Genomic DNA, 22,856 nt, shown 5'->3' on the forward strand with positions numbered 1-22,856 from the left:
GAATCAATGTTGTGGTTGGTTTTACAACCAGTTTTAAAAATTAGAAAAAAAACCTGCCCTTGACAAGTTAAGTAACTTGCTCAGTGCTACATGGCTAAGTGGTCCTATAATTTGAAACAAAGCAGGTATATCCAGAGTCTACTCTCTTAAATACTAGAGTTTACTGCCAAGTGCAGTCACTTCTAATAACCACCAAATAAAATGTAGTTTACCTGTGTATTTTGAAATAAATGTAAAGAATTTACTTTAAAATATTTGTTTTGTATAATATCTTATATAAGGTTAATTATCTTAGATGGCTACTGAAGGTCTCATTTCACAAATCATGAAATTCTATGGATTTAAGAGATAATCCTAAAATGTTAACATTAGCTAATATTTTGAAACTTCTAACATCAATAACATGGTTTTTAAAGGTCATAAAATAATGCACATTCCTTGAAGGCAAACATTGTACCTAATTTAAGTTTAAATCCTCTAAGTCTCTCAGTGCTTATCACATAGCGGGCACTCAGATTTGCTGAATGATTAATAGCCTTATTTTCAAGACACTTCTATTATGTTAAAACAGATTTTAAAACCATACAAGTGGTGCCTATTTTAAAGGCAATCTTAAGAAAGTCAGGTTTTCTATAATAGTTCATTCTAACTTAATTGGAGGCATAATAGAGTTTAAATGATTAATTTCTAGACTAATGGTTGTTATTCCAAATGATACTTTTCTATAGAAAATTAAGCACCTTGTGAAATACCACATATTACAAATAAGAACCAAATTTTCTGCTTATAAATGTTAATATGCTTCTTCCAAAAACTTGTTAAATAGCCTCCATAATTTCACCCTAACTTTGTGGAGAAATAATTTGTTTCTAAGTTGATTTCTTTGTATTTCATAGGAGTTTACATTAGCATATTTAAATCAATAAGGCATGGTTTTATATCCCATCTTTATTTCTTTATAACCTTGTAATAAAATAATCTGAGGGGAAAACATAAGCATTATTTCTTCTACAATACCAAACAAAACCAAATTATATCATATATAGATAAAAATGCATAAAATTACCTGAGCCTCTTATGAAACACAAACATAAAGGAACACCTTAAAATGGATATTAAATAAATGACTATAATACTACATCTCATTTTTAAGTTTATATGAAAATCATCTAAAATAGATCTGGATTATATCTAAAAGGACACTTGAGAAAAAAGTTATACTAGGTCTTCTAACAGGTAATTTTAATATTTTAAAAATTGTGCAGTGTTTTGAGGAGTTCTCAAATGTTGATTAAATGACTTGATGTGACAAACATAAACTCTAGCAAACAGTCATTATTAACCTATAATAATAATCATAATGGCTTTTACTTAGTACTTGGAAAAGACTAGGTGCTATGAAGTAAGTTTTATTATTACACTCATAATGAAAGAAACTGGGTGTTTAGCTGCTTTTTGTAATCTGCCCAAGGTTACACAGCTAAGTGGGAGAATCAGATTAAACGTTTTAGAACAATCCAGAAAAGCAAATAAACACACACTGCCAACTCCAAATTAGCAATTAAAATATGCAACTATTTTATTTATCTGAGACAGGGTCTTGCTCTGTTGCCCAGGCTGAAGTGTAGTGGCACAATCTTAACTCACTGCAACCTCTGCCTCACAGGCTCAGGTGATCCCACCTCATCCTCCCAAGTATCTGGGACTGTAGGCACACACCACCAAGCCTGGCTAATTTTTTGTTGTTGTTGTTTTTTTTGTAGAGATAGGGTTTAGCCATGTTGCCCAGGCTAGTCTCAAACTCCTGAACTCACTCAATTCACCAACCTCAGGCTCCCAAAGTGCTGAGATTACAGGTGTGAGCCATTGCACCTGGCCTGCAATTATTTATATATTTGAGTTTGTATTCAAAAATATATATAATAAGCATTCTTTCTATTCGATCAATTTGGGATTCACTGGTTAATCTTAAAATTGGTCAAATTCTGAACTTTGTTCATCATATAATCATTGTAAAATAATGTTTCTTATAGCTATTTTTCGAGATCAGTGACTCTACAGACATTTTAGTTCTCTATCCCTGGTATATAATAAGCATTCAAATGTTTCTAAATTATTAATAGAACTGTTTTAGTAAAATGCTCTATAACTTTAAATAAAAACCATGGACTTATCCCATTATTTTATTTTAAAATACAACACATATTTTTTTCTGGTTCCCTTTAGATGGGACATGAGTAGAACAGAAAAAAATAGAAATAATTTTTCATTTTCCAAGAAATCTCAAATCACCTTACAAACAATAAACAAAGTTCTATTCCTTGTTTTCTTGATAGATCATTAAAACAAACATTGTGAAAGTCACTGAAGAATTCTAATAATGAACAAAATTTGAATTCTGCAGCTTTCAGATTAAATATCACCTCTTCAGAGAAGCCTTTCCTAACATTTTCCTCTTTGGGTCACATAAGATTGAAGGCAAGTTATATTTATCTATACTGTTTACTAAGTGTAAACTTACATCTAAGAATAAAAACCCAGGAGCTGCAAATAATATACACCACAGTTTAAAACTCACATGAACTGAGTTTATTCTTGGCTACATAGACTCTCTCTTTTATCAATACTGAAAATACAAGTCTCTAACACGGCAAATATGCCCCTAAAAAGACCTCCTCCTATGAATGCTCTCTGTTGTTACTGTGATGGGATGCATCTAGTTTTGTGCACACACAAAAAGAATATTCTCCTCCATTTTTTTTTTTTTTTTTTTTTTGAGATGGAGTCTCACTCTGTCACCCAGGCTGGAGTGCAGTGATGCGATCTCTGCTTACTGCAACCTCCACTTCCCGGATTCAAGCAATTCTTCTGCCTCAGCCTCCCAAGCCGCTGGGATTACAGGCGCCTGCCACCATGTTCAGCTAATTTTTGTATTTTTTTAGTAGAGACAGTGTTTCACTATGTTGGCTAGGCTGGCCTCAAACTCCTGACCTCAAGTGATCTTCCCTCCTTGGCCTCCCAAAGTGCTGGGATTACAGGCTTCACCTACATTTTTCACAATCCTTTTCCTCTGCAGGTAGTTGGCTCCCATCTTTTTTATATATCCCAGCTTGTTTTTCACAGACATTCATATTCGTTAATTTGCATATCCCATCCTCTTCTTAATCCTAAATTATAACATCTTTGGTTAAAAACGATGTGCTTGCTTTCCTTCTTATGGTTTGAAGTTTAATTCTTTTTTTTTTTTTTTTGAGACAGAGTCTTGCTCTGTCCCCAGGCTGGTGTGCGATGGAGCGATCTCAGCTCACAGCAACATCTACCTCATGGGTTCTAGAGATTCTCCTGCCTCAGCCTCCTGAGTAGCTGGGGTTACAGGCACCAGCCACCATGTCCAGGTAATTTTTGTATTTTTAGTAGAGACAGTGTTTCACCATGTTGGTCAGGCTGGTCTCGAACTCCTGATCAGGTGATCTACCCGCCTCGACCTCCCAAAGTGTTGAGATTGCAGGTGTAAGTCACCATGCCTGGCTCTGAAGTTCAATTCTTTTAATTCCACTTATGCATGAGTTATAGAAGCTTTTGTTTTCTCAGCTCCTGAGTTGACAATGGCTTATACATTTTTGTTTTCCTCTGACACTTGAATAAAATTCACCATAGGACTTTATGAAATATTCGTTAAACAACAGCAACAACAACAACAACACAAACGGATCTGGTGACACCTAAGGAGAAAAAAGTAACATTCTGCATATTTCTCAATGATACACACATAGTCCTTAGCAAAGCTCCTATTACACTTACCTACTATAAACTTTAGTTATTAAATTATTGATCTGTTTGTCAATTTTGTATTTCCGATAATCTTCCAGGCCATCTTTAATTGCGATAATTGTAAGGACCACCACCAGAGGCAACATGGTGATTTCCTTTTGGAAGGCTTCTACCAAAGGTACCCAGTTCAGGACAACAAGGAACAGGAAATATAAATTGGCAGCTCTGCAACCCAAACACACAACAGGAGGTGTTAAGAAGTCACTTCAAGGACTGAAGTAAGAGGCAAAGTACTATATTGGTTTTCTATAAGTTTCTATAGGTTGATTTTTTACGTTACAGAATATAGAACTAGCAAAATATAACAAATCTCAATGAACTATGCATTATCCTGCTAGACACCTGGCTTGTGTCATACTTTAATAAATATGAGATAGCAGGGGTGGGTATGGTGGCTCATCACTGTAATCTTAGCACTTTGGGAGGCCAAGGTAGGCAGATCACTTGACGTCAGGAGTTCAAGACACCCCTGGCCAACACGGTGAAACCCCGTCTCTACTAAAAATACAAAAATTAGCTGGGTGTAGTGATTCACACCTGTGCGCCCAGCTACTCAGGAGACTGAGGCATAAGAATCACTTGAACCCAGAAGGCAGAGGTTGCAGTGAGCCAAGATCATTACCACTGCACTCCAGCCTGGGTGGAGAAATAAATAAATAAATAAATAATTTATTAAATATATAATAGTAAATATTTGAGTGGGACAGTCTTGAGCTGTCATGTGACAAAAAGTGCAATAGAAAATACTATTTTCTTTTAAAAGTTCAGAAAAAGGGGCCGGGCGCGGTGGTTCACGCCTGTAATCCCAGCACTTTGGGAGGCCGAGGTGGGTGGATCACGAGGTCAAGAGATCGAGACCATCCTGGACAACACGGTGAAACCCCGTCTCTACTAAAACTACAAAAAATTAGCTGGGCATGGTGGCGTGTGCCTGTAATCCCAGCTGCTCAGGAAGCTGAGGCAGGAGAATTGCCTGAACCTGGGAGGCAGAGGTTGCGGTGAGCCGAGATCACGCCATTGCACTCCAGCCTGGGTAACAAGAGCGAAACTCCGTCTCAAAAAAAAAAAAAGTTCAGAAAAATTTAGAAGAAATTCAGTTAATGTGCTACAAAAATTAATTAACAAAACTATGATCAACCCTCTAGCCTTTTGTACATCCAAACATTAGACTTAAGCAAACCTAGATTCACACCTGTGAATTAAAATACTTAATCAAAATTAAGTAGAAAAGCCTATTTTTTTTCCTCCTTGTGACTAACTCCTCTATTTCTTCTTTTATGCTATTCAGAACCACTTTCTTCAGGAAATTCTTCCATTCCTCTATTTTATATATTCAAATATTTCTCCAGGGGTTCCTAATTTTTGGCCATATGGCAAGTTCAAGACACTCTTTTCCTTAAAGGAAAAAAAAATCTCAATCCTGCCCTTGAATTTTTATCACATATTTTTCCATTGACCATAAAACTTCTCAAAAGAATAATCTATTTATACTTCTTTTTGGTCACCTCCAAATCCTTTTACTCTGAAAATTTCTTTCCTAACCAATTCTACTACTATGTGGCTTCAACTCTTTTCACGTGGACCACATCTAAACCTATAGCTCTAACCTTGAACTGTGTTTAAGTTTCAGAGTTTTATTCCATTGGGTAAACTAGATTGCAAACTCCATAAAAGAATGAAACACACATCATGCTACATAGCCATTAATTCAACAAATTCATCTCTGTCCTTTAAACATAGCCACTGTTTAATAAATGCATATGAAACATTTAGGATGAATAATGAGAATGAATATATGTAGAATGGCTAAAGAATATGGAGAAACTCTTTACTTGCATTGGTGTCTTAAATACATTTACAAAAACAAAATACTCTTCCAGACAAGGTTCTTTTTACTCTTGTTTTTCATTTTTCTATTAATCACTCTGGTCATCACAGCTCAACATGTTCATATACTCTTTTTACTCCTCCTTTCACTGAATACATTACATTAAATCCACAGTATCTGTAAGTAGTTACCCTTTTTTCATTCCCACATTGTTCCAAGGTCAGGTGTCCATTACAATTCACTGGGATATATTCAACGTCTTCCTAAATGTTTTCTCTGCCATCACCTCTAAAGCCTTTCATCTATCCACTACACTGCCTCTGTAGTGAAATATGGATGTAAGCATGTTAATTGTACCTGCAGACTTGGCTTTCAACTCTTTATCCTGAGAGCAAGACCTTTCTTCTGGGCTGTATCTATCTTTCTGACTTTACTTCCTGTTGTTCCCAAGCATAGATGATACATGTAAGTCAGAGAAGACTACTTCCCATGCTTCAAGCAAGCCTTCTATGCTACTGCCTTTACGCTGTTATTCATACTCCTTCCTCCATCTGAAATATGCTTTGCCCACACCCCTGCCTTGAATATCTCACCCACTCTCCATTATTAAGTCAAACGTCACTTCCCCTTCTATTGCTCCAGTTAGTGTTATTATTTCTCTTTTTGAGGCTTTCATTCTACTTGACAGCCCTTTATAACACGCATTGCATTCACTATGTCTTTTTGTTTTTTATACACTATTGTGTTTCCCTAGCACAACTGCAAACTCCACAAGGAGAGGAGTGGCACTCACACGTGCATTTCTTGCAGTGCCTAAACTCACAGGAGAATGTCCATGAATGTGATATTAAGCTGAATTAGGTCACTGTTTCATCTAATAACATCTGACACCTGCATTGGCTTCCGAGCTCTATTTCTTCATATTATCAAGTAAGAATAATCTGAAATTAAAATGCAGCATGGTCTCATGAAAAGAACACTAAAGCAAGAGTAAGAAGACCCCTGGAGGCAGCCCCTGGTCTGCTACTTGACACTGGCATGATATTGGCTAAACCACAGTCAATTCATTTCCTAATCTATAATATTGTGAATTACAATGTCTTTTCTGGTAAAGAGAAAACACCTTACCAATTGGAAAGTGCTATGTGAATGGAAGAAGTCATCATTCCACAACAGATTCGTACCAAAATTGTCAAGGATGATGTCACAAATCTTATGTTTAAGTAATACACAGGGTTATGACAATGAAAAAAAAAGTTATATATCAATGATAATGATAGCCTAAGGTTGTTTTCCAAAAATAAAACAGTACCTGTGAAATTGTTCAAATAAATTTCTTGGCACAAAATTCAGAAGTGTGTACTTTGTTGTTCGTATTCGATTGTTCACATAGGCTCCAGAGAACTTCTCATACTCATCCTTGAAGGCCTGGAGGTGGGGAACAACAATCCGGTGCTTTCCTGCCAGTTTAGGGGTCTGAGAGGACTTGCCCCCACAGGCGAGCAAGGAGGAATAGTTGTATGGCCTCGAATCATCATCCCTGGTTGCACCTCCGATCAGCCGTCGCCAATGATATCTGGACCACTGGAGAGCCTCAGTCATGTCCAAACTGTGGTGAGATCCAGGTCGTGTGGCTGACCTGGCAAGCAAACAAGAACCACACTTTCATGAGCTTCTGTCTCACACATAGTGAAATGTTAATATTTTTTCTATACCAAATAAATATATGACCCATAAATATACGGTTCAACATGTAAGGGAGAAAGTAAAGTTGGCCTTTAGAATTCCATTTTAACCAAATAAAGCATACATATTCTGCATCATGTAAGCATCTGATCATGTTGCTTAAGAAGAGACAGCACCTAAAAGGCCATTGAATAACTTGAAACAAACAATTTGGGCTTAATATATGCAGGTCTCTTAAGTTATCTGATCATCAATTTTATCATCTTTGCAATGGGAGTAATGCCAGGCATGCCAGGAAATTGTCGTGAGGACTCAATGAATAACATGTAAACCACCTAGCAAAAAGTCTGATAGATCATAGGATATCAATCGAACCCATTCTATGTAGATTACAAAAATGGCCAAAAATTCTCCCTATCTCTGCATGCATAACTCTGCCAATCAAGAGGTAGAGTCTTTCTTTACCTGTGGAATCCGGGCTTGGCCATGTGCCTTGCTTCAACTAATGTAACACTAGCAAACAAGACAGCAAAATAGAGGCTTGAAAAGTGCTTGTTTATTGGAGCTTATTCTCTGACACTGCTCTAGGAACCACTGTAGGCCACACCACGTCTCAGTTGCCCCATTTACCACCATAGCCTCTATAAACACATGAATGACACCACTACCCACTGACCACTAACAAGTGAGTGTGCCCAGATGACACACACTAGACGAGAGATAAGCTGTCTCAGCTAAGCTCTGCCCGACTTGCCCACTGACCAAATTATGTCAATAATGTTATGTCATTAAGTTTTGGGGTACTTTGCTACAAAACAAAATTGAACTGATACATATTCCCTTATTTTCTTTATTTCTAAGTTTTCCTTACTTTCCAAGAAATGCAGCGCTACCTGGAATGTGAATTTTCTAATCAAAACAAAAAGGGAAACAAATGGGTTCAAGTGATTCTCATGCCTCAGTCTCCCAAGTAGCTAGGATTGCAGGCAGACAGTCACTTTTAAGGGGAAGAGCAACAGCCTCTGAGTGTATATAGTTGTGCCTGGATATTGGACCCACAATAGATAGCCCGTCTTATGAATGAGAGAAAATACCCATAATGTTGGTCTTATCAGTTTTATACTAATGATAGGAACAAGAAAAAAAATACAATTCTATCCCTATCAGCTCTTAGTCCTTTGGAGCTTGGCCTCTAAAATATTTATAAAGAACTAAATCAATGAAGATTGACTGGCCAAAATAACACTTACTATCTTTTCAATATAATTTTTTAAAAGCCTGCCTCCAAAGTATATTTGAAAAGCTGGTTTTTACTTCACCAAACATATAAAAGTGGCTTATCCTTTTAACCTACTGCTCATAATGACAGGTTGAGTTATTCAAGTAGTTCATAATATATCTAGATGTCTCCCCCAGAATAAGAACGTAAGAGAGTGCTTTATAAGTGAATCAATAGATAACGGAAAATAATGAACATAAATACTAAGTGCTTTTCATTAGTTTCACAAGATGCACATTAGGTGACCATTATGACAAATGTGATAGTTCTTAAAAAGTTGAAAGAAAAAGTCAGCACAATTTGACTTACTTCCAGAAACCTTAAAAGAAAAGTATTCACTTGCCATTAAATTCTTACTGAGACATAAGAATGGTCATCCCTCTAGTGTCTACAAGCTCATAAACAATTCCAATCTCACTTCCCTTTTTAAATTTTGAAATACAATTTCTTGACAGTCCAAACAGGCATAACCAAACAAATATGAAACAAATACAGGAGGTGCTAACTTCTACTAGTTCGTGGTGTGTCTGACTGATAACCTCACGCTGGCAAACATACTTACTGGATCACAGAAACAATCAGCTTTTTATTCCACAACCCAGACAAGAACCACGTCTCTCCCCACGTCTCTCCCCACGTCACGCAGTTCTGAAGAAACAAGCCCATAATGACTGAAAAAACATTTCCTTGCTAAAGTATTAGTAGGTCTCCTTCTCTTTGTGCCTTTTTAATATCTTTAAATGTACATTAGCTCCTCTACTTACTCCCATGTTGCCTTTTCCCTTACTTCCTCCTTTTTTATTTTCAAGGAATTTTAGTGAAGACAGAATTGGGGCTGGCTCACTGCCTTCCATGGCCCCCTCCTGGAGCCTATAAGAGTCTCTCTCCTATTCTCCAAGGCTGGCAGCTCACCATTTTGTAAGAACTCGCTCTCTTAAGGACTGTTATTCTCCTGAAAAGTGATCCTTGGATCAGAGGACAGATTTAAACTAGATAGAGAAGTGCTTTGAAGGGACTGAAGAGAAAAGCCAAGGCTTGGCGTTACTGAACATATGATGAAAATCCTTTCACATTTCTAGTTTAAAATTTAAACTCTTTTATACTGGGCAGGAATAACCAAGGATCTATTTAGTAATCCTAGTTCAGAAGCTTTTGAAATGTGTTAACTGCCATCCTAGTGAGAAAAACATTCTATGATGCAAAGTAGAATTTACACACACACACACACACAACACACACACACACACACACACCCCTCTGAAACAAAAGTTCTACGAAACATTTCTTACCCTTACCACCTGCCAATGCATACAGGGATTTTCTTTCTTCTCTCTTTCATATTAATACTAGTTAGGATGCATTGAATTAGTTTCCAGATCCAGTAATGTTACTGTACATGTTAGTAAAAAGATACTGATTGTGAACCAGGCACAGTGGTTCATGCCTGTAATTCCAGTACTTTGGGAGGCCGAGGCAGGTAGATCACCTGAGGTCCTGAGGTCGGCAGTTCAAGACCTGCCTGACCAACATGGAGAAATCCATCTCTACTAAAAATACAATTAGCCAGGTATGGTGGTGCACGCCTGTAATCCCAGCTACTCGGGAGGCTAAGACAGGAGAATCACTTGAACCCAGTAGGTGGAGGTTGCGGTGAGCCAAGATCACGCCATTGTACTCCAGCCTGGGCAACAAGAGGAATGGTGGGCACACATCTTTATATGGTAACAAAGGTTACTATGAACCTTGACTCCAACCCTGCATTTTGCAGTTCACCCTTTTTTCTTTTCTTTCTTTTTTTAGGGGGATGGAATCTCACTCTGTCGCCCAGGCTGGAGATCAATGGCGTGATCTTGGCTCACTGCAACCTCCACCTCCCGAGTGGAAGTGATTCTCCTGCCTCAGCCTCCCAGATAGCTAGGATTACAGGCACCCACCACCATGCCCAGCTAATTTTTGTATTTTTAGTAGAGACAGGGTTTCACCAGGTTGGCCAGGCTGGTCTTGAACTCCTGACCTCAGGTGACCCACCTGTCTTGCCTCCCAAAGTGTTGGGATTACAGGTATGAGCCACCATGCCTGGCTGTCAGTTCACTTATTTTAACTGAAGGAACTAGCACTTTGCTCACCCCTTTTTGACAAATCACATTTCTCCTGCTCTGTAAGCCCAGGCTCAAACATTAGCTGTCCCACTTAGTAGCTACTCAGTCTTCTAACAAATAAAATGAAACATGATTAAAAGTCATGGGACAAGCTATAGATAAACAATGCTCATCCTCTTCCCCACTCTCCTATTTGAATGTTTCCCAAGCTGTAGATAAATAAAGGTTGGGAATCTTGTATGCTGGGCTTTAGGTCCAAAGCTTTCAATGTAAAGTTATCCAAGTAAATGCTCAGTTTAATGTATCTATTAATGCCTGAGAAGTAGCAGCATCAAGTAGGATACAAAAAGAAAACTGAACAATCAGAAAGACACAGATGACATGAAGTGACCTTTATACTACCCAATCTTATTCTCAACCATTCTCTCCAAAACTCATCCCAAACAACGTTCATGAACAGACTGTATTCTACTCGTCCTGTGTTGCCCAAGCTCCGCTGATAAGAATCACCTGGGGCCCCCGTTAGTCACAGTCTCCAAAGCCTCTCCCTGGAGATTCTGATTCAGAACATCTGAAATGGGGTCCATGAATACATAATTTAGTTAGTACTCCCAATGACTTAAGGAGGCTGCAAAGCATTGCACCTCTGCAAATGCTGTCCTTTCTTTCTGGATGGCTGCTGGTTAACCGTATCACCCACTCCCCACACCAGCCTCTATACATCCTTGAGACGTTTTAGCCTGAGCATGGAATGAGGGAGATTGGGAGGAGTCCGCTAGAAGACACCAAAAGAGATTCTCTGCTCTGCTCCCATTACAATCCTGAGCATGGCTCAGTCACTGCACTTACCATAGTGCGTTACATATGGCTTCATTCTTCAAAGTCAGAGAACATCCTAATTCCTCTCCATGTGTCTGTCTAGTGCTTGGCCAAAGGTAGATGACATGCAAATGTCTGTTGATCACTGAATTTTACAGAAAAGAAAATAAAGACATTTCCATTTCCTTTTGCATGGCTTAACCTGGGTTTCATTAGAAGTAGCAGTATAAGATCTAAGTTTGAGGAAACAGAAATATTCACTTGTAGCTTGTGATTCTATCATTCTGCCTTTATTAATAGAAGGAAGCTGCTTCTCCAGACCTGAAAGACTCCTTCGAGAGAGCATTATTTTCTCTTCCAGTGGATTTCTAAAACCTGTAAATAGCATATAGTGATAAAGAGCACAGGCTCTAGAGCCAGAGGCCAGCATCAATTTCTGGCACCTCCACTTGCCAGCTAAACTTGCTCAAAGGGTTGCTGTGAGGATTCAGTGAGTTAATATATGAAAAGCACTTAGTACAATGTTTGACCCCCAGCGAGTCCTAAGTAAGGGTTAACTACCACTGTGATTTTTCACAAAATGTTCTCTCTACAATATTTATTCATAAATATTAGCTGAGAATTCGTGTGTACAGTATTGATACTAACAACTATACCGATTATTCATCTATGTTTACTTTCTTAAACTGTACCTCATACTGCCCCACCTGGTCACACTCCACTTTAGTAACTTTGCTCTTCATTTAATGAGAGAGGCTGCTAGGCAACCAACTAGCTGAAGATAGCAATAGTCTCATTCAACTGTTGCTGAGAGAAAGTCCAGCAATCTAGTAGATAAAAGCTCTAATGAAGAACTTAATGGGGAGCGCTTTTAGGGATTTTTAATAACATCATTCGTAATTCTAAGATTTAGCCCATTCCTCAAAGAGATAACTTGTCAGCATTTTTTGCTAATAAACCAACTGGTCTCATGCTTTTTTGACCTGATGCTCTGCCAACAATATGAACTCTGTCTTGAGAATTAACAAAAACATACTTTTTTAAACCATATAAAGAACCAGGTGCTTGAAGTTCAATGATGATCACATAAGCCAAGAAAGAATGTTTTAGCTCTAGATACTCTACTATCCTCAGTAGTCTGCTGTCCTTAGAGGTACTCATTTATAATCTTCAAAAATTAACTTAAAGTTTTAGAAGGAAAATGTATTAATTTTATATAATACTCTGGAATAGTCTAGCGCTGTCCTAAAGCAGGCCGGCATGATGCTAGATATTAAGTTTCCCATCCAATATTTCATTTACTCACAGACTACGAAACCTGTAATTAAATTTCCAAAATCTATAAGTTATCAACTTTAGGTATGAAATCAACTAAGATCAGAGTTAAAGAAATGCAAATCAAGCATTGTTTGATAAGTACTAACACTTTTATAATAATTACTGTTTACAAAATACTTTTCACATGTCATTTAATTTAGTTCTCACAACTTGATATAGAATTTCACTTCATTTTTCAGAGAAAAAAGTAAAGTTCAAAGAATGTTTTAAAATTTTCTCAAGATGTCCAATCATTGGCTCCAAGTATATAATGCTATTAATACATTAAATTTTAAATAATCAAATATGCTTATTTTAAATTACATTATTTTTAATTATAGTATATTTTCTAGAAGATATTAAAAACTAAAATCCATCACTAACAGAGTGTATCTAAAATATACTAAGTTCCTTACTATACACAAATGAACCTGAAGGCAGATTTAGTTCTCAAAAGTCCTATTCCCCTTAATGAATGCTTAATGAAAAGTTTGCAGTAGGGCAGATTACCAAAGGTAAATACAGGATAATGAATTCTCTTGGGCCCAGTTAGCATTTTTAAATTCCTGAGGTCATCACCAGCCAACAATTTGAAAAATACACATGTTCACTGGTCTAAAAGAAAAAAATATATATGATCATTTCAAGATGCCCTATGAACCTCACTCCCTAAGTTTCTTTCTGTTCCTATTTTTGTTTTTGAGATGGAGTCTTTCTCTGTCACCCATGCTGGAGTGTAGTGGCAGGGTGCCTTGATCTTGGCTCACTGCCACCTCTGCCTCCCAGGTTCAAGCAATTGTCCTGCACAGCTGCCCAAGTAGCTTGGACTACAGGCATGTGCCAATATGCCCGGCAAATTTTTGTTGTTGTTTGTATTTTTAGTAGAGATGGGATTTCACCATGTTGGCCAGGCTGGTCTCAAACTCCTGACCTCAGGTGATCTACCTGTCTTGGCCTCCCAAAGTGCTAGGATTACAAGCATGAGCCACCGCACCTGGCCATGAACCTCACCCACCTAGGTTTCTGTCTGGGATGGGGCTGAGGAGTCTGCATGTCTAACACATTTATTTGCAGGTAGTACTGATGCTGCTGGTCCTGGGATCACTGTCTGAAAATCACTACTCTATGCTAAGTAACTTCATTGCAAAATGCAAAGTTGGAATTAAGACTGAGATATTTATTAGATATCACTCATGTTATTGGGCAGCCCATCTTCTTTGAATGTACAAATCTAAGCTATGCACTAATGGCTTAACAGAGGACACAAGAAGAGCCTCATGTCTAGGGCTAGAATTAACTAAAAGAGTGAAGATCTAGTTTATACAAAAGATTGGTGATGAGGTCTTAAGGATTAATTCTATCTGCAGATTTAATACAGTTAAAATTATCTTCAACTAGTATTTCCAAAAGTTGAGTAAGAAAGACAATGGATCCTGACTTTGATAGACTTGTAACCTTCTTCTCAACCAATCTGAGAAAACATAAACAAAACACCAAAGTTCTTATATGTTCTAAATCATGGAAGACACAGAAGTTCTCTATCACAGTCAATAAAAGGCCCAGAGAAATTTCATATCTATGGATTTCTAAGAAAAAGATAGGAATTGTTTCACAATAAGACTCATGATATGAAAATCTCCTTGACCTACACATCTGAGGTAGCCAGCTCTGCCTGAAGCACAGTGAGCCCTGATAAAACTTGGGTTTGCTCCAATCTGTGTCATCTGTGACCTACTTGTTCAACACTCTTTATAGAAGCTTATTGCAACAGGGAGACTGATTCCTTTTCTAACGGGTCATGACAACATCATTAAGATGGTTTGGTATCTTTGGTTGTTTCTTTGCTGCCCCCGGTGCCAACACGATATGTTGGTATGCCCTTATGTATATATACCATATATGTTGATATATCCTTCTAACTACAAAAATGGATTTTTCTTCACCTCACGTAATCTTTGGGAAAGAACATAAGTATAAACAGTCTATGTGGATATATCTAATACAGGCTTTTGTGATGAGAAGGGTCAACTTATTTCGTGGGAAACTGTGGATCTTGAATAATGATGTCACATAACCTTTTGTATCTCCATTGGGTGGAATGAATCAGATTTGCTGAATAAAATCACGTTGGAGTTCTTAGTGCCATTCAATAGTTTCTGTTAAGTGACCTTGAACTAAATACCCAGTAGTAGTACATATTCTTTATTTTAGATATATAAAAGAAGTCAGGCAAGGGTAATATGTTATCCAAAACACTGAAATAAAGTAATTATTATTTTTTTAGACAGGTCTTGCTCTGTTGCCCAGGCTGGAGTGCAGTGGTGGATCACAGCTCACTGCAACCATGACTTTCTGGGCTTAAACTATCCTCCTGCTCAGCTTCCTAAGTAGCTGGGACGACAGTCATGAGCCACCACATCTAGCTAATTTTTAATTTTCTTTCGTAGAGATAGAGTCTTGATATACTGCCCAGGTTGGCTTCAAACTTCTGGGCTCAAGCAATCCTCCCACCTCAGCCTCCCAAAGCACTTGGATTACAGAGGAGAACCACTGTGCCCGGCCCTAAAAGAAATGACTTTTGATAACTGTTGATTATTATCATGGGGGGAAGTACTATATAAGCTCATAAAAAGCTAAGTCATACTACTTTTCACTTTTACCACTAACAAAGAAACGTTTGTAATAGTTTTGTCATTTAAAAAGGCCAACTGTACTGAAGCACATAGCCCTTACATATCTTTAGAAAAGAGTGTTTAAATTAAGCTCATTCATTTTCAATTCACTTAGCAAACATGACCTGAAAACCTACAATGTGCCAGATACTGTGGTTGACGTTGGGGAGATAGAAACAGAAGACGCTGTTCTACATCACAGAGGCAGCCTCTCACTCAGACTGAGGGAAGGAACCCTCCACAGCAATAAGCAACGTGTTTTATTGATTGATTGATTGATTGATTGAGATGGAGTCCCACTCTGTCACCAAGTCTGGAGTGCAGTGGTGCGATCTCAGCTCACTGCAACCTCTGCCTCCTGGGTTCAAGCAATCCTTCTGCCTCAGCCTCCTGAGTAGCTGAGATTACAGGGATGCCCCACCAGGCCCAGCTAATTTTTGTATTTTTAGCAGAGATGGGGTTTCATCATGTTAGCCAGGCTGGTCTCGAACTCCTGACCTCAAGTGATCCGCCTGCCTTAACCTCCCAAAATATTGAGATTACAGGAGTAAGCCACTGCACCCGGCCGAGTGACATGTTTTAAATAGTTGCTGATGGAGAATCAAATTACAATTTTTACATATTACATGTTTACTTTGAAAGACATATAAAATAAGACTGTGGTATCTAGATACATTGTTTCATTCTAGAAATAGTAACCCATTCTTACCTTACCCAAACATGCACTAAATTAGTGTCTTCAATTCTCTCATGTGAGAATAAAGCTCTTATATATTATACATATATTATCACATATATATGTATATTTTATATAGTTATATGTGTAATACTACATACATACATATATTATTGCATACATACATATATGTATGTTATATATAAAAGAGAAAAACATGTATACTCAAAAACATATATAATCATATATATATTATCAAATATATATATACATTTTTTTGGATGGTCCATTCAGACATTGAAAGCAATAATTCTTCTCTTCTTCAATATACTTCAGAGACAGGATCACATGTACAAATGATTTACTGTTTGTGGATAATTAGGCTCAAAGCTGTTTTGGGCTAGCAAAAGGCAGGTAAAATGTTGCAGTTGTATACAAGTATATCTATATTACTGGAAACTAAAAAGAAATCCTACCCATATTTATGGTGAGTTCCTAATATGCCTTAATCTATTTTTAAAGCTGAAAAAAACATATAAACATGTATGAAAATACTGATGGCAGCAATATTGTGTTTTGGCCTTAGTGATCTTAGATGCTCCTAAAATAATGTTATTGAAATGACAAGATAGTATGTTTTTGAGATTTGGTTATTCAACATTAATAAATATTATTAATTTAATAGACCTAAGGTCATAACAATATCTACCATTTGCAGACATATACCAGGTTATATGCAAAGGATAAACATGCATTAACTTTAATCCCTGCAACAAAGTACATATTATTATCTCCACTTAGTAATGAGGAAACAGCCACAGAGTGTTTGAGAAACTTATCCAAGTGGCACAGCTTTGTACGTCGTTACTCAAGCCTAATCCAAATGTCTCATATGGAATGAGAGCCTCGGCAGCTCTCAGAGGGCTCTGGGATAGGGCAGTAACACTTGAATAACGAGTTGGCAGAAGGCATATAGCTCTGGCAACCCACCAAGGAATGTGAGGGTTGGGAGAGAGAATAGGATAAGAATGGTATTAAAAAATTAATTTATTTAGAGAAAAATGCTAAAGGCATGCTGCATTTGAAAAAATAGTTAACAAATAAATTTAAATATTTGCATTTATTTACTTTTAAAACATTTGTACTAGGTGAGGTGACCCATTTTTAGATGCATTCAACAAAAGACTTTATATGTGTCTGAACTATAATTCAATATATACAAATAAAATTTACTTTCAAATAAATGACTCACTTTTAACCTGACTCCAATATCACTGATCCTACCCATAAACAACAGACCAACCATCTTTTCACTGCCCCATATTCTCAAGTGATCTTATTTCCTTACTTAATTTAAATTTTGTGGTTAATACTGTAATCACTTCCTCGTATATTTTCTCAACCAGTGAACGCCTCCTTCCTTCTTTCTTGGCAAAACCCTCACCCTGCTTATATTCACATCTAAAGCTCTATGTACTCTGTTCCAGTACCTACAGATTGAAAGTGGCTGGAAAGAAACGCACAACATCCTTGTCGGTGTCACTTTAACCTCCTAACCACAAAACTCTAAGTTGGCCACTCACACTGATGTAATCATACTGCATTTCCAGTCCCTGTATTTTCCCACTCTCATATACAACTGTTTCATACCTTTTTGTTTCTCCTCTAACATCCAATATCTCCCTCCAAACTATCTTCCTGCTGATGACCTTGTTTCTATTTTACTGAGAAAACCAAGGCCATCAAAAGAGAGCTTCCACAATTTCTTCTAGCACAGACCTCTTTCTAGAATGCCAGACTAATGCCCAGAAGGCAGCCCATCATCTCCAGACAGTTCCAAGTGCCAATGGATGTTGAGGCACTCTCTCCCAAACTGCTTATCCCACAGATAACGCCTGTCAACTAATGGCAGCTCCCTCCTTCTAGATGCTCAGCCCAAAAACTTTTGAGTAATCCTTGGTTTCTGTCTTTCACTTACAACTCACATCACATCAGTCCACAAATTCTGTTGACGCTTCCCTTAAACTATATCCAGAATCTTACCACCTCTTATCATCTTTATTACAATCAACCTGATCCACCACTATCAGTCTAATCCTGGTATAACCTAAGTTAGATCCTGACAGTTTCACAACCTAAAACTCTCGAAAGGCTCCCATGTAATTACAGAAGCCACCTCCAGTGCTCCATATGATCTGCCTCTTATTATTCTCCTTGTCTGTTTTACTTTTCATAAAACTTGCATATCACTTTCTAACAATGCATAATTTACTTTGATATTTTGTATTTTATCTTTTGTCTGGCTCCCTCCACCATCAGCTTAAACATTTCTGTCTTTTTGGTTCATTGCCATAGTCTAGGCCTTTCGAAGAGTATAATATCAGGCAAAGAGTAGATTCTCAATGAATATTTGTGGAGTAAACCCAAGAATGAATGGATAGAATAACACCCCTCTTATATGCAGCAGACACTAGAAAACCTTTAACAATCTTACACACACTGACTCTAAATGTGATATAATAAGTTAGGCATTTATGGTATGTAGCTCACTACAGCTCTTATTATGCATGCTAAATTTATTATAGTTCACATTAAGATCTAGAGTATGTAATCCTAATATGGACACTGCAACAGGAAGACATAAAAAAGGAAATAAAACAAGGACTCATTTTTATAAATAGCTGAAGTATTTGCATCTTATTGTTCTAAAACTCACATGGAGGAAGTTATTCTGAGTAACCTTTTTTAAGACAGTTTAAGGTTTATCCTTTAAAGTATCAAAACAATTTTGTCCAGGATAGAAATCATTATACAACGCGTACCCAATTTTCCTATATTTCACACAGCATTTTAAATAAATTTTCTTCTCTGAGAATTCATACCAATTCTCTGAACACAAGTGTACTCTTTATAGTGATGCCTTCAGAAGCATTTCCATAAGGTTTTCTTCTAGTACTTGAAGACCTCCTTCTTTTAAATGGTTTTACAGGCTTTTTCCCCGTAAGCTGTCCAAATCTGTGTTTATAAAGATTCAACTTTTACTTCCAACTACCTTAGAATAATTAAGAAATGTAAATAAATGACCCCGTGGTCTTCAGGAAGTAGAAGACAAAAATTCGGCAAGATTTATTCAGTGAAATCTATTTTCACTATTTAGAGATTTCTTTTCCTTTAGAAAATAGGTACTGAAAGGCTACCATTGCCAACCACATACTTTTCCAGGCGCAGAAACCAACATGATGCAAAGTCCCATGTAAATTCCATGGTTTTGGCCTCCAGGGACAGGCACAAATCTCATGTCCAGTAAAGGGATCAGGCACAAACCTCATGAGATTCCCACATTACTTGAAACACTTCAGAGATTAATTCCTATAAGACAAACTTTGATATGTATGTGACCAAGCTTCAGACCACAAAATGGTAAGAGCATTAAGAGACTAACCAATGGATAAACAATTAAGTTTCAAAATGAAGCTAGCGCACAGATACGTGCTCATTTAAAAACCAGAGCCAATATACATATATTTGAACTGGCAGAAGAACACAAATTTCCTGGTGTGCGATCTTTACTCACCCACACTAAGGAAGGCAAACTCCAGCTTCATGTGATAAGCTGTGTATGTATGTAAAACATGATAAACACACTGTATTGTGGTTCTAAAGTAATCTTTACAAGATTATTAGGAAGATAAAGGAGAATGAGCTAAAATGATTTAATACCTGTTTCTCCTACAAGGCCATCTTGTTTACTGTTTTAACCAACAAGTGGACAATGCCTGGCACGTGGCATGTACTCAATGAATACTTTTCAGTGAATTAACAAATGTTAATCAGGTTCTTGATGTTATACCACACACCCCAAGAAATGCTCTTCAAATGGTACAAATCTTAAGAGAATAAAGGGCAATCAATGTATAATAAGTATTATTGCATGAAGGAGTAGGCTTCTCTGCTGGAGATCTACTTGGTTAATTCCATCTTGACTCTTAAAATGGCCTAAAGCCATCTCATCTTGCTGGAAAAAAGTAATTACGTTTGTCTTCAGACTACTGATGACTTAAGTTGTATTAGATCCGTGGTCCTCAAATGGGGCCAATTGTACCACACCTTCCAGCCCCCTAGGTCATTTACCAATATTTGGAGATATTTTTGGGTGTGGAAAGAAGCCAGAGATGCTGTTAAATATGCAGCAATGCACAGGACAGTCTTTCACAACAAATAATTATCTAGCCACAAATGTTAAGAATGCTGCTGTTGAGAAACTCTGGCTTAAAACAAGCCATCTCATTTGTCCAAGGGAGAGGTAAGTGGCACAGTGGAAAGAACATTTCAGAGTCATGGGTTCAAATTCTGGCTTTCCCACTCAGCCCTAGTGGGACTTCTTATGGCCCTCAGTTTTCCAATCATGAAAATGGCAATGATATCATCTACTCTGTAGGGTGGTTGTAAAGAGTTAATGGGAATGTATGTAAGGCACCTGACATATAATAGATCAACAAATGGTAGCTATTCTTAACTTATAAGAATATGTATGAATTGCTTGATGCCAACATTCCTTCTAAGTAAGAAAAGCATTTTAAAGATGCCTAACAAGTTAAATAAAAAACTCAGAATGTTAAAGCTTGATAAAAAAGTTAATATCCAACGAAATATTTTACACAGAAGAAAACAGAGGTTTGGAAAGAATGACTTACTCAGGATTGCACAGCAAGTTAGTGGCAATTCACATAAAATAATCCTGCTGTTTGCTCCACTACCATTTTCCTATTCATGCATATATAGTTAGGCTTTTATTAATTCCTAAACTATGTCATTATTTATGAATATGTCATCAATTATTTAAGTCAATTTGAATACGATATTATTATGCTTGACAAAATTTTATATGCTAGTATGATTCAACTATAAAATAAACTAAGATTTCTACAGATAGGTACTTGTCCTAAAATTTTCATGACCTTTTTGAACTAATCTGTGAAATCTGCTGCATTGTTTCAGTATCACCTTAACAAGTTCTATTATTATTCACAATGGTTTTTTTTTTTTTTTTTTTTTTTTTTTTTTTTGGAAACAGAGTTTCGCTCTTGTTGCTCAGGCTGGAGTACAATGGTGTGATCCTCGGCTCACTGCAATGTGATTCTCCTGCTTCAGCCTTTTGAGTAGCTGAGATTACAGGCATTGGCCACCACTCCTGGCTAATTTCGTATTTTTAATAGAGACGGGCGTTTTTCTACATTGGTCAGGCTGATCTTGAACTCCCAACCTCAGGTGATCCACCCGCCTCGGCCTCCCAAAGTGTTGGGATTACAGGCATGAGCCACTATGCCTGGCCACAGTGGTCTACTTTTTTAAAATTAATATCTTATAGGCTAGGTGCAGTGGCTCACACCTATAATCCCAGCACTTTGGGGAGGCAGAGGCAGGCGGACCACCTGAGGTCAGAAGTTTGAGACTAGCCTGGCCAACGTGGTGAAACTCTTGTCTCTACTAAAAATACAAAAATTAGCCATTGGTGGTGGCGGGCACCTGTAATCCCAGCTACTTGGAAGGCCAAGGCACTAGAATCACTTGAACCTGGGAGGCAGAGGTTGCAGTGAGCCGAGATTGTACCACTGCATTCCAGGCTGGGCAATAGAGTGAAACTCAGTCTGAAAAAAAAAAAATTAATATCTTATAAGATCAATATTAAAAATTATTCATTTCTGGTTTAAATATCTCATGAATAACACAGTTGGAAAAAAATCTGAACAAACACAGAAGCCACATACTATAAATAAATAAAAAAATTTTTTTTCAACTTTAGTAGTAACCTAAAAAAAGAATTGAAGACGGAATTAGCATTTTTTTGACTCGTAATGTAGTATGTAGCAAAGGGTTTCTTTATTCATAATGCTCAGTGAAGGCATACATTCATATAGTTTTGGGGTACTCTAATCTGCTCTTACTTCTCTAGACCCATAGGACAACATGCCCTAAAAATGTCTTCTCTGGCCCTCAGTAGAAATATACTCAACTCAGCATTAGAAAGTCATTACGTAAATGTTCAAAAATAGAGAAATTGTTAACTGCATTATATCCAATTGTGTTATATCTATATCTAATGGAAATAATGAGATAGCTGTTAAAAATGAAGTTTAAAATAATTTTTAATAACTGATAAAATGCTTAAAGTTTATAAAGTTTTAAATCATGATTTAGAATTGTATACAAGTATAATCTCAACTATGAATATATACAATATATCAACATGGAAGAATTTAAAATAAAATATTTTTAAAAATACTAACACTAGTAATTTTGAGATAGTCTATTAATAGCAGATTTTAATTTTTCCAGTGTTTTTATACTTCTACCATTAACACATAAACTTATTTTGGAATCGGAAAACAGATCTTCATTTTAATCAAAAAGTGTAATTTTGATTAAACTTCACATAATCATGAAGCCTATACACTGAACTTAATGTATTGCTTTTACATTTAAGATGTGGGAAAGGGATGCATTCCTTTAAGTCTTTTTTTTCTTTCCTTTTTTTTTTTGTCATAAATTCATAAAATGCAAGCCAAGCATGCTGCCTCGACACTGAAAATGACTGTTCACACACAAGGCCATGAGTACCATGTGTACATACTAATAATGCTATACTCAG

General features: G+C 37.0%; 1 protein-coding gene across 2 annotated transcripts in view; it reads right to left on the reverse strand.

Annotated features, from left to right (window-relative positions):
* Positions 1 to 22,856, reverse strand: part of ATP10D (ATPase phospholipid transporting 10D (putative)) — a 104,036-nt gene that overhangs the window by 72,974 nt on the left and 8,206 nt on the right. For both annotated transcript variants that reach the window (XM_017540327.2, XM_017540326.2), the window contains exons 2-3: positions 6,972 to 7,298; positions 3,802 to 3,996 (exon numbers count right to left, since the gene is read on the reverse strand). In XM_017540327.2, the coding sequence (XP_017395816.1) occupies positions 3,802 to 3,996; positions 6,972 to 7,261 (485 nt within the window). In that variant the 5' untranslated portion in view covers positions 7,262 to 7,298. The remainder of the gene's footprint in view (positions 1 to 3,801; positions 3,997 to 6,971; positions 7,299 to 22,856) is intronic.

This window comes from Cebus imitator, unplaced genomic scaffold, assembly GCF_001604975.1.
Source record: "Cebus imitator isolate Cc_AM_T3 unplaced genomic scaffold, Cebus_imitator-1.0 Scaffold124, whole genome shotgun sequence".
Taxonomy (NCBI): Eukaryota; Metazoa; Chordata; class Mammalia; order Primates; family Cebidae; genus Cebus; species Cebus imitator.